This window comes from Ostrea edulis, chromosome 1 (genome assembly GCF_947568905.1).
Source record: "Ostrea edulis chromosome 1, xbOstEdul1.1, whole genome shotgun sequence".
In the NCBI taxonomy this organism is placed as follows: Eukaryota; Metazoa; Mollusca; class Bivalvia; order Ostreida; family Ostreidae; genus Ostrea; species Ostrea edulis.
In genome coordinates, this window is record NC_079164.1 from 40195525 (window position 1) to 40210731 (window position 15207).

Below are 15207 nucleotides of genomic sequence, written 5' to 3' on the forward strand. Positions count from 1 at the left end.
ATTTGATTTGGATGAAAAGTGGAGGATATGTACAACAATATTTTGAAATTGAAAACTTTCAAATTTACTTTGTTCATTCCAAAACTGTAGTTTTAGTAGAAAGCAATCTGCAAAAAAATTAAAACTCCTGCTGGACTCGAACCCACGATCTACGGTTCAGCAGCGATGTGCTAACCTACTGAGCTACTCGGCTAACCAATGAAATGAATAGACAAATATTGCTGATATTTATATTTTTCATTCATGTTTTAAAAGGAATTCAACCATTATGACGATGTAGAGTACCTTCTTAACAGAAAGTTATCCATTACGTATTAATATAATAGTGGAAAAATTATGAAAGCAACATTATATGTTTTGTATGACATTATATTTTACAGAGGTTAGGAATGAAGCATCAACATCGACAGCCATGCAATATGAACAAGAACAGAGGAAACTGAAAGAACTGTGTGAAAAGTATGAGGAAGAGGTTCGAGATTTACGTGGTCGACTCAACCAAGACGGGTCAGTATTCAAGGAGGGGATCAAAAAATGCTATTTGATTGTGATTAATTTTATTTCATGATTGTTGAAAATAGAATATGCTAAAACAAAAGTTGCTGACCATCAAAGAAGGTAAAGTAAATGAACAGTGTAAGATCAGTAGGTCGACTGATAAATGCTGATACTGAGCAGTGTTAGATCAGTAGGTCGACTGATAAATGCTGTTACTGAATGACCATCGCCGTTGTCTTGTAGCTATTCAGTCACATGATACTGATATACTCGTAAACTTTCTCAGAGTTTTTCAGAAGTTACAATTAAGGTATAGCACACTATGCACAATATAACATGATTACTAGATCTTTATTTGGTGTTCACATTAATTACTTGTATGTATGTACACACTTGGTTGAGCATATTTGGAAGCGGTATTATATGTGCATATATAAAAGGAATTCATATAGCGTGTACAATGTATATGTATAGAATACATGTATGATTATGAACATGCTTGCATGGTTTATCTCTTTAATTACTTTGTACATGTATTTAGTTGAAAATCTTTATGTGAACAAAAATACACTTATTCAGTTGCATTCCATTGAAAAAAGAACTTTATTTGAAATTTTGAAGTGCATTAGAATTTTATTCACTGTAGTTTGAAATGAAAATAGTTTGAAATATATATCACTATAGACAATTCTCACATTTTATATTTCAAGTATTAATTAGTATAAAATGGATTATGAATTTATCAAATGATTCTATAATTTATACGTTTCCTTGTTATACGTGTATTTCAGTTTTGATTTTGTAATTTAAACTTTAATCCTTTTATGATTTTTGTAATAACATGATCTCTTGTAATCAAACCATTAATCTATAAACTAAATCATGTATCAGCCAATTCAAATTATTTTATAATCTTATCAGATAACAAAATCTTACACATCCCTAAGTAGTACAGTCATTTAATATGTAGTAAAACATGCTTATAGTGAAGTGCTGGAGACAAGCAATTTTGACTTGTTATAAATGTAATTCGATATATCTGATGAGTTTATAATACGTTCTAGAACTACAGGAAGTAAAAAATCACTTTGCTGTAAGCATAAATTTGTTATAAAAGTATTTGCTGTAACCGTGTTTTGCAGTTTAAGCATTTTAATGATTAGTTTAATGATTTTTGTTCTTTTTCAGAGATGGATTTTTGTCCTCTGTTGCTAAGCAACTGAAGCAGATGGCGCCAGGTTCACTGACAGGAAGTAGCTCCAATCTGGCTCAGGAACATGAGAGTCTGGAAGATGACATGAGAAAGGTCAGGATGAGTAGTAAATGTTATGGACTTTGTAATGATTTTAACATTTGAAGGTTTGATTTGATTGAATTATTATCTTAAGTTATTTGCATCCCATTTGTCAAGATAAGCAATGTAATTTATTATAGCACTATGTCTCGATAAGAAGTAAAGCTGACTGAAATTTCAGTGCTGAACTAAACACAATATAATGCAGGCTCAAGCTGATGCAGAGATTCTGAAATCAGTGGTTATGCCTCTAGAGGAAGAGATCAAGAAATTAAAGGATCAACTTCAGGAGGCTCAGCAGAAAGTTAAAGATTTCCATGGCTGTATGCCCAGCACCAAACATGCCACTCCAGACACACAGTCACTGTCAGAAATGGACCAGTCTAGAGACCCAGAAGAAAGGGTAGGCTTTATATCACACTGTTTGGTGTTTTGTTCCAGCACCTTAATGTAGTACAGTATGATTTGTCCAGACTGGCCTCTGGGTCCTCTGTCAATTCTGGTCACAAAATACAGTCCCTAACATTGCTTTAGTAATAATTCCCTGTACTCCGGATACTGCATATTGTGTATATCAGCCAGATTGCATGGTCCCAATTGCTATCAAGTAACTTTAATTATCCAGTTTAAATGGGGCACTTGATGATATCCCACCTAATTGTCACAGTCAATGGCAAGCAGAGTACACAAGGTTCCAACTGCTCATAAATAACTGTTATTTTATTAAAACCAGCCACTTAGGGATGACCTACCTGTTGATATTACTATTGTCAAGGTCGATCGCATTTGGTGTACACAAGGGGTGTCTTGAGGGAAACCTCAGGTAAGTGAGTGAATCTGGTGATGAGTCCTTGTCAGTTGGAAATAAACCCTGATTTTTTTGGGATGGTGCATTTTTCAATTATGGCAACACCATGTAAGAGGCATTTTATGGCACATGGGCCTTCCCAATAACGATGGAGACGAGAACTGATATTAAAAGATGAAATTCAATTAATCAATGAATTCGTTCAGTTGTTACCAAAAATAACACAGAAATAATTGGCAGTAAAATTGTCCATAGGAACAACAACCGTGAGTGATATTCTTAAACAGAAAGAATTCTACAGATGTCAATTTACAAGTGTTGGATCTCATTTGGAAAACTCCAGAGGTTTGTTAGTCGCTCAAAATACGGAGAACTGATTGTAACAATGTTTTTTTAAAAATGTTTCGAACAGGCTAGAGCAAAAAATATTTTTATAAGCGTTTCAATAATTTTTTTTAAAAAGGCTTTACAATTTGCAGAGGAATTGGGGTTGACAGACTTTAAAGCATCCGCAGGATGATACACGTAGTTTCAAGTATAGATTTAACATTGTCAATTATTCTAAGGTTTGAAACTGTTTGATAAAGATTAAAAATTTTGCAAAAGAACATGATATCTACCTATCAATCTTAATACATGATTTGAAATCTACAACTGAAAACGAAATAATTTTACCCCAAACAAAATCAGACAACACTGGACTCTTATTTTAAGAAATGAACTGGTTTTATGCATCTGAGCGAATATGCTAACTGTTTAAATTAGAATATACATGTAAGTAAAACATTGACACATTCATTAATACATACATGTAATTATATATTTTGCATGTTGAATTATTTTGCGATTTAATAAAACATTAGCCAGTATGCATAGAGAGTGAATGAAAGAGTAATATAACTCTCATACAAGTTTGTCAACATTTTGCACTCCGGACTCTGTAAACCGACCAGTTTCTTTGGAACGACACACAGCTGGTTTGGACAGATTATACCGTACATATTCAAGCATTTTGTTACGGTACTTTTGATACAGTGTTTCTTTGGGTGTTCCCCCCAGTACTTTGATGTAGTGTTTGTACAGATATTTTATTTCAATATTGAACTTTTAGTGTTTGTACAGATATTTTATTTCAATATTGAACTTTTAGTGTTTGTACAGATATTTTATTCCAGTATTGAACTTTTAGTGTTTGTACAGATATTTTATTTAAGTAATAACTTTGATTTAGTGTTTGTACAGATATTTTATTCCAAGTACTTTGATTAAGTGTTAATGCAGATGTTTTGTTCCAGTATTTATTGTATTTGTTCAGGCCTGAAGGTTATAAAACTTTTACTGTACTCACACTCAAACTCAGCCATGTTTGTTTTGAGTACAACTCTGAGAAAGCTCCAAAGCATACTCGAAAAATCTTGAGAATGACCTCCATTTGATTATGAGAATGATTTTATAAAGTTTTATAACCTTCACTTTTGAGTATGAGTACGATTTAGAGCACGGAGTTTGAGTATGAAAACGTGCTCAAAAAAGTTTTATAACACCAGGTAGTGAACTAACGAATTGTTTTGAAATGATGTGTTAAACATTTTATAAAGATGCTTTGTTTTACATGATGAGAATTATGTTACATGTGAGCAGGTGTTCATTCATCGGTTATATTAGATAAATATATTTCATTCAGATTAAGGAACTACTGAAATATCTACAAGCAGAAAAGGCTTCGAGGAAGGACCTTGAAATGTATGTGGCAGTCCTATCCACTCAAAAGAATGTGTACGAAGACGAGGCAGATAAACTCAAAAAGGACCTAAATGATGGTGAGGTTTAACTGACTGAGGCCTTCTTTTTTCTTTTTTTTTTTTTTTTTTTTTTTTTAATAAATGTTTCATAGGAATTTGTTTTTAAAATTTGATTAAGGAGGGGAGGAATAAAAATAGAAGCAAATAAAGTTTCCAGTTGATATTAAAAAATGAATATGAGATAAAACGAAAGCATTGTCTTGATTACTTCATTTTTCATAAATCCATAATGTGAATAATTTTATTTACTGGATTTTAGTGGAAATGAATCTTTAAGATATTGACAAATATGTTTTACATATGTTAAACAAATGAAAAAATCCAGTATATTTAACATATATTCAACATATGATAAACATATGAAATTTTGAACGGGTGCTTAAATGTATGATGTATTGTACAGGATTTTTGATAGATTTACAAATTTATATTTTTGATATATAAAAATCAAGACATTCTGTGTTTATACTGGTACTGATAGATTGATGTTTTGTATGCATTAGCATGATAAAGTAGCCTCAGACTCACAGCTATGACCTTGATTGTCATATAGTGTGTCAGAATTTGTAGATATTTACCTACAGCTATTTCTGTCTCTGTATGAGTAAATTAATTCTCAAATGGGATGTAGAATCTCATACAAAAAAACTTCACGTACATTGAAACAATAAAATGCTTTCTTTGTTGTTTTATTGGGTGATGAAGTTAGCAAGCATTGCAGAAAAGAATTCATAACCCGCGTTAGCAAATTTGTTCTGCAATGATAGCTACCTTCATCAGTCATTATCAGATACAACAAAGAAAAACATTTTATTGTTTATATTTATATTCATTTTTAGAAAAAAAACATAAACTAGATTTATATACTAAAATATCATATCGTTGACTCATTCGTTACTTTAAACAGAATTGCCAATACACCTTTTGACCTTGACGATGCTCCACATTTGGTAATGATTACGTGGACAGGTGGTACATATATTAAAAACCTGATCGAAATAATTTGCAACAAACATGTATTCATTGTCTATGATGAAAGCAATGTCAATTTCAAAAGAAATACAAGAGAAAAGATTCAGTGAATGTAGATATAAAAGGATGAAGCATATTATAAACAGAAGAGAAATATTTTACCACCATTGTCAACATTTAACCAAAACGTTTCATAACACATGCACATTCTAGCAGGCGATCTTTTCCTAAGTGATGACACTTTGTTACAGTGTGTAAGATACTGGAGGAAGAGAAAAGATGCCATGAGGATTTACGTCAGACTTGGCAGATGGCCAATGACCAGTTCCTGGAATCTCAACGGTTGATGATGATGGACCTCCGTCGAATGGAGTCTGTGCTGACTGTGGAACAGCAGCGACAGATTGGAGGTACACATTCCACGGAGACATGTTTTATTATTTCCAGAGTGTATGTGTGTAAGGGTCTATAATGACAATTAACAAGGTAAAACTGGTCTGAAATGAAGTCATAAAATGAGAAATTACAGGGGGAAGGGGGTGAAAACTGAAAAGACTCAATATAATGAAGAGAAAAAGAAAAACAAATAGCAGAATGTGAAATTAAAAAGGCATGTGTTTGGCATATTTGAATGCATGGTTTGAAAATACTTTGGGTTTTTATATCAACAGTATACCAAACCCTTTTAAAGGTCAAAGGTTGCACAGAAGGTGTGGGATTTGTTTCGGTGAAGCTGTATGTTATGTCACCTCTGACATGTCTCCTTTATGTTATCACACTGAGGATTGTGACCTTTCACTCTGCCCTTTGACCCCACACTGAATGAATGAAATCATGAGAATATACTGGGAGAAACAGGTTCCACAACTTTGCTGGTTAGGTACCAATTTTCTCCAACTCTCATTTGTGAGTGATAATTCTTATACTACATATACATACAATCACTACTGTATGAGCAGAATTAACAACACCAAATTGTCATCAGATAATGTGAATTTGTTACTTAGAAATAATGGGTACATCACTATACAAGTTAACAACTCCTACTGCTTATATGAACTTATATATCTCACACACCTGTTCTTTGGTATTATAAACTTTTATGAGAATAGATTGTCAACATGTTAATAAAACAAATGCAAAATCACACTATTATAAATGTTCTGTTCATTTCATGCTAATTGTATCTGAAAAGTTTCCTGTCCTGACCAAATCCACCAGATGGTGGATCTGGAAAATGGGGGATTTAACGAAGGAAGGGGGAAGGTTTATGTCAAAACATGGCCAAGCTAGAATAACCCCAAAATTTCTCCTTCACATTCATGCATTTCTTGTCTATGATAAATAAATGTGGACTTTCTGATGATACCAGCTATTGAAAGTAAGGTACATGATGAATTTTTGTTGCACCCTTTTTATGTGGAGGGAGTGATTAAGTCTGAATCTGAATTTCAAGCACCTGCTTGTGTTGAAAAGAAAACTTTGCATAACTTGTTAGCTATAGATGTCTAAGGGTTTTAGTTAGATAAAATAAAATGTTCAGGAGGAACTGTTTAAGTTATGGATAGGAATTTTTCCAGAGTTGTTTTTTAAATAAAATTAAAGGATGTTCTTAAAGTTGTACAATCTTAGTAAGAATAAATAGCAATGCTGGAGTGCAACCTTTATGCAACAGGTGTTGGAAAAAGATAAAGTTTATCCAATGGGTCCTGTACACCACACATATGACATAAAAAGTGGTAACTAACTTGCATGTGTTGTGGAACCTATGATTAATGACGCTTGCTACAAATCTTCCCCCCAAAATTATGAAATTAAAGTTAAATTTATGTTTTCGTAAGTAAAGTAAAATAAATATAATTTACCATATGGAATGTAATTTATTTCCACGATTTCCACGATTTAACGATTTCTCAATGAAGTCCAAAACAGTGGAAAATTTTGTATAGAGTTATGTAATTCATTCAATATATTTCAACTTTTGAACATCAAAGAAAATTAACAAGTCCCTCTTCTTCTTTTTTTCCATATTTTTACTTCCAACAACCAACTTAAGCCAAAAAAATATGTAATTAACTCATGTGTCCATTTTTTGTTTGTATCAAGTGTCTTTAAATACCTCTTGAGATTTGCTTTTGTTGAAGGAGGTCTGTGTAGTATTTTTATGACTGTTAATTTTGCATGCTGTTCCTAGAGCTCAAGCTGAAGGACAGGAAGAGAGAGGCCCAAGAAAAGCGGGTCAAAGATCTGGAGGAAATGCGAAATAAACAACAACAGGAACAAGAGCAGCGTAAACTAGGTATCATATGTTGGTTATCATAAACTAGATTTAAAATTGAGCTGATCGTAAACTAGGTATCATATGGTGGTTATCATAAACTAGATTTAAAATTGAGCTGATCGTAAACTAGGTATTGTGTGGAGCTTATTGCAACTAAATCTCATATGAAGCTTATGGTAAGTTAGGTATATGGAGCTTATCTTAAAAGAGGTATTATATTGGCAGTTATTGTAAATAATAATAATAATAATACCATATTTATATAGCACCCTTTTCATACACTACATGTATGTATGCTCAAAGGTGCTTTACCATACATATATACCTTACAACAGAATGTTATACACATAATACATAGAAAATAAAACATTAAAAACTGTACCTATCCTGACTGTACATATAAAACATGAAAACACAAGATACCATAAATATGCTAGATAAGAATAAACATCAGTTTCAGGGCGTATTAAGATAATAATAATAATGAAATACACACACACAGCATATAATGTCTCAGGTATAATACATTAAAACATAAATAAGATATGATATGGAGCCTATAATGAAAGAGGTATCATCTAGAACTTATAGTAAACAAGATATCATGTTGAGCTTAATGTAAATAGGTATATGGAGCTAATTGTTCTTGTGAACTAGATATCATATGGAGCTTATTGTATGCTGGGCGTTATATGGAGCTTTAAACTCAGTATGGTATGGAGCTCATAGTATTATAATTATTGAGGTTTCAATGTTGTCGCTGTAGGTTTACAATCTTGGTTAATTAAGTTTTACACTGAGACTTGGTATATCAAACATCACATAAAACATACAGGTGACTCAAGATAACTCAAACTTCAATCTCTCAAAGGAATTTCCTGGTCGGGATTTGTTGTCCTCTATAGATAAGGAACTTTACTCTCATTCTCTCAAAGTATAATCTAAGTCCAGTTAGTATATAGAATCCTGTGAAATTCACTGATAACTCGTATAGAATCCTGTGAAATTCACTGATAACTCGTATAGAATCCTATGGAATTCACTCTGATAACTCGATGTATAGAATCCTGTGGACTTCACTCTGATAACTTGTAGAGAATCCTGTGAACTTCACTCTGATAACTTGTAGAGAATCCTGTGGACTTCACTCTGATACCCAAAAGGGATCAGTGTTTACACAAGCCATTGTTCACTTACAGCCAAATGAGCGCTGCATGGACTGTTCCTGTGAGATGACCATTGCATTATTTATATAGTTCAACATCAGTTATATTGAACTTTGGATATATGAAATGAAGAATTCAGGTTTGGCCCTTGAATTTCATTATATCCAAAGTAAACTGTGATTAGCAATGGCATTCTGCCACGTATTCAAACCTGGGGCTAGATACAAGAAAAACTATTAACAGGACACAGAACCTTATAAGGTCCAGGAATCAATTTCTAATGCTTTGAGTGTCTATTACAGTTTTAGATATAATAATTAAAAAATTGTTTGTTTGCCCTCATCTGGCCAATTAAAGTAAATCATGCCTGACACAGCAGTTAGGGGGGGGGGGGTTGTGGGTTGTTGCACCTATTTATTGTGATTTTTATTTTACTGACTCGCACATACATGTAGCTATTGGAGTTTTAGTTATCTGTTTATTGTATGATCATTTCCTGAGTTTCAAAACTCCATTTAAAGAAATCATAACTTCTTTTTAACTTCTCTAGAATTTTGATTCAGAATTGGAGGAGTACAAACAAAGATGTTTGTGATATGCAAACACTTTACCTCTGAGCCACATATTTGGTTCCATGATAAGATATAAACCATGGTACATTGCTTTCATAGTCTTAGTTGCAGAAGATTGATGTTACTAGAATTCTCCTACTTATTTCGTAGCCTTTAGTTCAAAGTACTGATGTAGAGGAATTAAAGAATTTGTTTTCATGATTTACTTTTCTTTTCGCTGAAGTGCGTATTGCTTTCATTAGGATGTGTCTGATTTTCTACCCTTGATTTCGGATGTGAATTGTTGTATTGCTATAGTTGTAGAAGCCCTAATCAATAACTTAAGGAGGTTAAACAGACGTAAGTGTGATGTCATCAAAAGCATGGAGATTTGTGGACTGCATTTCTGTTTATGAATTGTTTTTCTAGCATGGCAATATCAGCACTTTAAAATTTATAAAAGTTTAAGAATATGTTCATTGGCTATATTTATTTTTAAGCAGAATTCATTTGCATGACTTGTTTATTTTTTCAAAAAGTTCAATTCCAGGTTTTAATTTTAGCCATCTAGATAAATCCGTATCAGCAGTATCTTTCATCTGTATTGATACATGTATGACTACTGTAGATTCCTTAATTCACGCGAGTACTTAATATGGCGAAATGACTCGTATACGTCAAATCGTGTGAACATGAATTCACGTGTCGTCCGTTAATCAACAGTTCTTACATGTATTTAGCAACAGAATATTAAAAGTGAGTAATTTTATTTCGCAAATGATGCCTCTCGCAAAATTACACAATAATAAATTCCTCGCATTATATTTAGGAATCTACAGTATACTATTATATAAAGGAAATTTATTTGAGATATTTAAAGTATGCTATTTCTGGGTAGCATAACATGGTATATACTGTACAAGTATTGTAGCTCTGAATTGTACAGTAAAACTTACATATAGTATGCTTATAATGAATTCATGCTTATTGCAAAGTGATATTCATTCCCCAATGAGAGGAAAATAGCAACAAATTTATTGGATACAACAAAGTTTAGTTATAACGAACTGTTTTTTTGCTGGCCCTCGAGCTTCACTATAACCATGTTTTACTGTATTTTGTGATAAGAAGTTACAGAGGAAGCAGGAAATATTTTGTTTCAGCTTGTAACATTAGTCAAATTACTTAAAATTTTGCACTTGATGTTTCTTTGTTAAGTTCAGACAATCTACATGTATATAATACACTGATGATTTGTGTGTAAGTTTTCAGCGTTTATCAAATACTGACTGTTCAAACAAGTTGTCACAAACGAGATGAATATGATACTTAGGCTTGGTTGTTCATTGTTTTTCAGATGCCTTGAGAAAGATTGAGCAAGCTTCTGAGGTAAGAGAAACAAGCGAGGTGAATAGGTTTTGCTTTTTTCCTGAAGTGTTTTCTATATCTTTGTCTGAGCATGCTTGTATGTAACATATGGTACTTGTACAGTAGAACTAGGTTACAGGAAACTGGTTTATAATGAATAACTGCTTATAGTGAATAGAGTAATATATACATCTGCTAAGGTAAATACTGCATACAGCTTTTAATTTGCTCCTAGATGTATTAACATTGACCAAATGAAATAATTTTCACTCTGATTTAAATTAGCACACTGTAATGTAAATATTAGGATTATATTAGTTTCACGACTGATTAAATTTCACGGATTCATTCCTCATCAACGATAGTGGAAAAAGATATAGCAGAATTAGGCTGTATATATTGATTGGTTATTATAAATCATGCTTGTTAGAAATCACATGCTTTGCTATAGCACGTTTGCTATACATATCACCACTCGTATTCTAGGAACACATTTCTCTTGCTATTTTGCTGATTATCAGCACCATGTCTCTGTTTAAAAACTCCTAGGGCGTGATCCTAAGGTTTTACTGTGCTTGAATGACAAAATGATGAAAATGGTTGAATGAGGTTTGTTGATTTGTCTGTATAAGTATTCTGAAATTTTCATGCATATAATATCTGATTACAGAAACTGCAGACGATAGAGAACCATGACCTAAGCAATGCCCTCCAGACTCAGTCAGAGGGCCTGTCCCAGGGATCCAACTCCAGCATCAACTTCCTATCAGCAGACGACAGTCAGGTCAAGAAGTCCGGGAGTAATGACACCCTGGACACAGCTGGGGACACGATACTGGACAGTCTGTCAGCAAAGGATGATGGCCTTAGGGTACAGATCAGTCCGGACAAAACCCTGCACATGCCGCACCTATCAGAGGCCCAGAAGAGGGCAATTACTGGTAAACGGGAATTTCCATTTCAGTCAGTCAAAGTAGATCTACAGTGTTAGAGTCATGGAGTGAAAGTTGTGTGAATCTATGAACATGTATTTCCAAGTGAAATGAAAAAAAAATGAATTTCAGTAATAGAAATAGAAACTGGTATGTTACTGATACTAAATATGTCTCTGGTGGTGATCACTGGATAAGGGCTGACATTTAAGGTGCTATATACTAATCCTTCATTGACTACATTGTCAAAGAATGTGGTATTTTGTATTCCTGTTGCAAAGTAGCTATATGTATTTTGATATGTGTCCTTTGTTGTCCTTTCAGATCCAACCCCTGAATTAATGGCTCGACAGTCCCTGATGGCCACTGCCAGACAACAAACAGACAGTCGGATGTCCCTGGAGGGGCGAAGAATGGTTAGCGAAAAGGAATGGGAACTTTTACAAAAGCAGGTGACGAACGAGCTGAATACAGTACAGCACAAAAGTGTGTGAATCTGTCTTCAGTTGTTATAATCAAACAAGATAAATACAGTAAAGCACAAAAGTGTGTGAATCTGTCTTCAGTTATAATTAAACAAGATAAATACAGTACAGCACAAAAGTGTGTGAATCTGTCTTCAGTTATAATTAAATAAGATAAATACAGTACAGCACAAAAGTGTGTGAATCTGTCTTCAGTTGTTATGATTAAACAAGATAAACACAGTATGGCACAAAAGTGTGTGAGTTTGTTTCCAGTCATCATAATTAACAAGTGAAATACTTTATATTCTACCCCGGTTATTGCAAAGATCAAAGGAATGCCATGGTTATTATTCTGCAATATACCTTCATGCTTAATAACTTATTATTAGAAAATTGATACACAGCTCACTTGCACTTCATGTTTTGTTAATACAACAATAAAGCCGATAACTGATGATTTAAATTTGAATATATCATAATAAATCAAATCTTAACACTTCATTTTTTGGGGTGTATTTACATTTAACATGCAAGTGTATCATTTATATGGATGAAACTTTGAGCACTTTCATTTTTGGTGAATTTTCCTCACCCACCAAACATGCCAACATTTCCAGCACACCAAAATTATCTGAGATACGGAATTAATCTGTTTTGTTCAGATGTGCGCATTTACTTGGGCACTTGTGCTCAGGAACATCTTTTTAACTCTAATTAAACTTTTTTTATTTTGAAACCTAGCTGGTGGAGGCTCGTGAAAAGGCTGGGAAACCATGTGACATGTGCAATAATTATGAGGCCCAGCTCCAGAACGTCCAGGACGACTACAAAAAGGAGCAAGTGAAGGCCAAGTCTCTGGAGCGTCGCTTGAATCGAGAACTTCAGACACTGGAGACTAAACAGAAGTATATCACCGACCTAGAAAATAGTCTGAATAACTCGGCTACTGAAGCAGAAAACCAGGTATATTTAACAGATTTATATCACCGACCTAGAAAATAGTCTAAACAACTCGGCTACTGAGGCAGAAAACCAGGTATATTTAACAGATTTATATCACCGACCTAGAAAATAGTCTAAACAACTCGGCTACTGAGGCAGAAAACCAAGTATATTTAACAGATTTATATCACCGACCTAAAAAATAGTCTAAACAACTCGGCTACGGAGGCAGAAAACCAGGTATGATTAACAGATTTATATCACAGACCAAGGAAATAGTCTGAACAACGCATTGAATTGTGGGAGCTCTGGCAAAGGTATGCATTCTCTCTTTGTTAGTGTTTGATATAAGGAGTGAAAAATTTGTAATATGTAAGGTAAAGAATATGTAAGATAAGGAAGATGTATAAATATGTAAAATAAGGAAGATGTATACATGTAAATATGTAAAATAAGGAAGATGTATAAATATGTAAAATATGGAATATGTATAAATATGTAAGATATGGAATATGTATAAATATGTAAGATATGGAAGATGTATAAATACATGTATGTGTAAGATATGGAATATGTATAAATATGTAAGATATGGAATATATAATACAAAGATGTAGGATATGCATGACATGAAATATGTAACAGGTAAGATATGGAATATACAATATTTAAGGTAAGGGATATGTCAAATATGATCTGAATTGTAACTTTTGTGTGACAGATTTCCAGTTTAACCACGAAAATCGAGGAGTGTGAACGTTACCTTACGGAAGTCCGGCAAAACAACACTCAATCTCAACTAGAACTCAGGGATATGTTGGTGAGTTGTATTCACAACCCGAGTCATTCGGGCCGAGTTTAGAGGATTACTTTGTTTCTCACTTCCTGTCATATTAAAGCTGTGTATATTAAAAGATTTCCACTATGTAATTAATGAAATTTCAGTACTGACATGCTTGCTGTGCATATGTTTATAGAGGTCAATGTTTCTTGTTTTAGAAATCATTATCAAAAGATCGGGAAACTGTACAGAAAGAGGTGAGAGATTTTGTAGATACTGAAGAGAATTGTATTATGTTCCCAGGCAATATTCAACACATGTCTAAAATGTTATGAGTAATATTCAATTTATAAAATGTAAAGGGCAATATTCACTGTAAAATGTATTGGACAGTACTAGTGTTCATTTGTAAATTGTACCAATACCAGAGCAATATACTAATATAAATTCTGATGGGCTATATTAAGTTATAAAATACATTGGACTATCAGTATGTTTATAATCTGTAATTGTTATAAATGTGATTTTCAATAAACCTTTGAGAAAGAAAGAAAGAACTTGTTTTTGTGAATGAATAAATAATACCTTTCATCTCACAAAAATAAATTCTCTTGAAAAGCTGATGGATGTATGAAATTCAACAAGTGATTGCTAGTGACAATAACATTATTATTTTCAGCTTGTGAAGCTACAGGATGACAATGATTCTCTAATGGGGAAACACTCAAAATTTGCTCAGCAATTGCAGAATGAGGACATTAATCTTCCCAATAATATGGAGGTAAGATTAAACTGGTGAGATAAAACATCAACACAAAAAAAGGTGGAGGAAAACCAGACTGGTGCATAATGAAATGTTGAATAGAACATGTACTGATGTGTAATTTGATATAGTCCATCACTGTTCATTAAATTGTGTTATAAAACAGCATGGGTTTTTATCTGTGGTGTTAGTAATCATGTCAATCTTCATGATAAACAGGTGGATAACAAGGTAAATAGTGTATTCCATAAGATTAGGCCACCCCCCCCCCCCCCCCCCCCCCCCCCCCCCCAGTACAGACAGTGTATAGGCACTTACACAAAGCATTCTGCAAACCTCACATATAGTCATCAAATTGTAAAATATTTCATACCGCCATGCCAATACCTCCCATGCCCTATACGATCAATCAACAAATCTATGTCTTGACACTTAAGTTACCCTGTACACTGTACAATCTATGTACTGACACTTACCCTGTACACTGTACAATCTATAAACAAATCTATGTACTGACACTTACCCTGTACAATGTACAATCTATGTACTGACACTTACCCTGTACAATTTATAAACAAATCT

The 15207-nt window shown here is 33.3% G+C and overlaps 1 protein-coding gene across 6 annotated transcripts in view; it reads left to right on the forward strand.

The window, feature by feature from the left end:
* Positions 1-15207, forward strand: part of LOC125656464 (rab GTPase-binding effector protein 1-like) — a 36403-nt gene that overhangs the window by 9791 nt on the left and 11405 nt on the right. For 3 of the 6 annotated variants that reach the window (XM_048887066.2, XM_048887070.2, XM_048887078.2), the window contains exons 4-17: positions 381-507; positions 1687-1804; positions 2001-2195; positions 4285-4420; positions 5626-5784; positions 7569-7673; positions 9691-9732; positions 10730-10761; positions 11411-11681; positions 11997-12124; positions 12881-13102; positions 13803-13901; positions 14081-14119; positions 14542-14643. In XM_048887066.2, coding sequence (XP_048743023.1) covers positions 381-507; positions 1687-1804; positions 2001-2195; positions 4285-4420; positions 5626-5784; positions 7569-7673; positions 9691-9732; positions 10730-10761; positions 11411-11681; positions 11997-12124; positions 12881-13102; positions 13803-13901; positions 14081-14119; positions 14542-14643 — 1775 coding nt within the window. The remainder of the gene's footprint in view (positions 1-380; positions 508-1686; positions 1805-2000; positions 2196-4284; positions 4421-5625; positions 5785-7568; positions 7674-9690; positions 9733-10729; positions 10762-11410; positions 11682-11996; positions 12125-12880; positions 13103-13802; positions 13902-14080; positions 14120-14541; positions 14644-15207) is intronic. The other 3 variants (XM_048887093.2, XM_056148537.1, XM_048887098.2) reach the window with 2 other exon arrangements.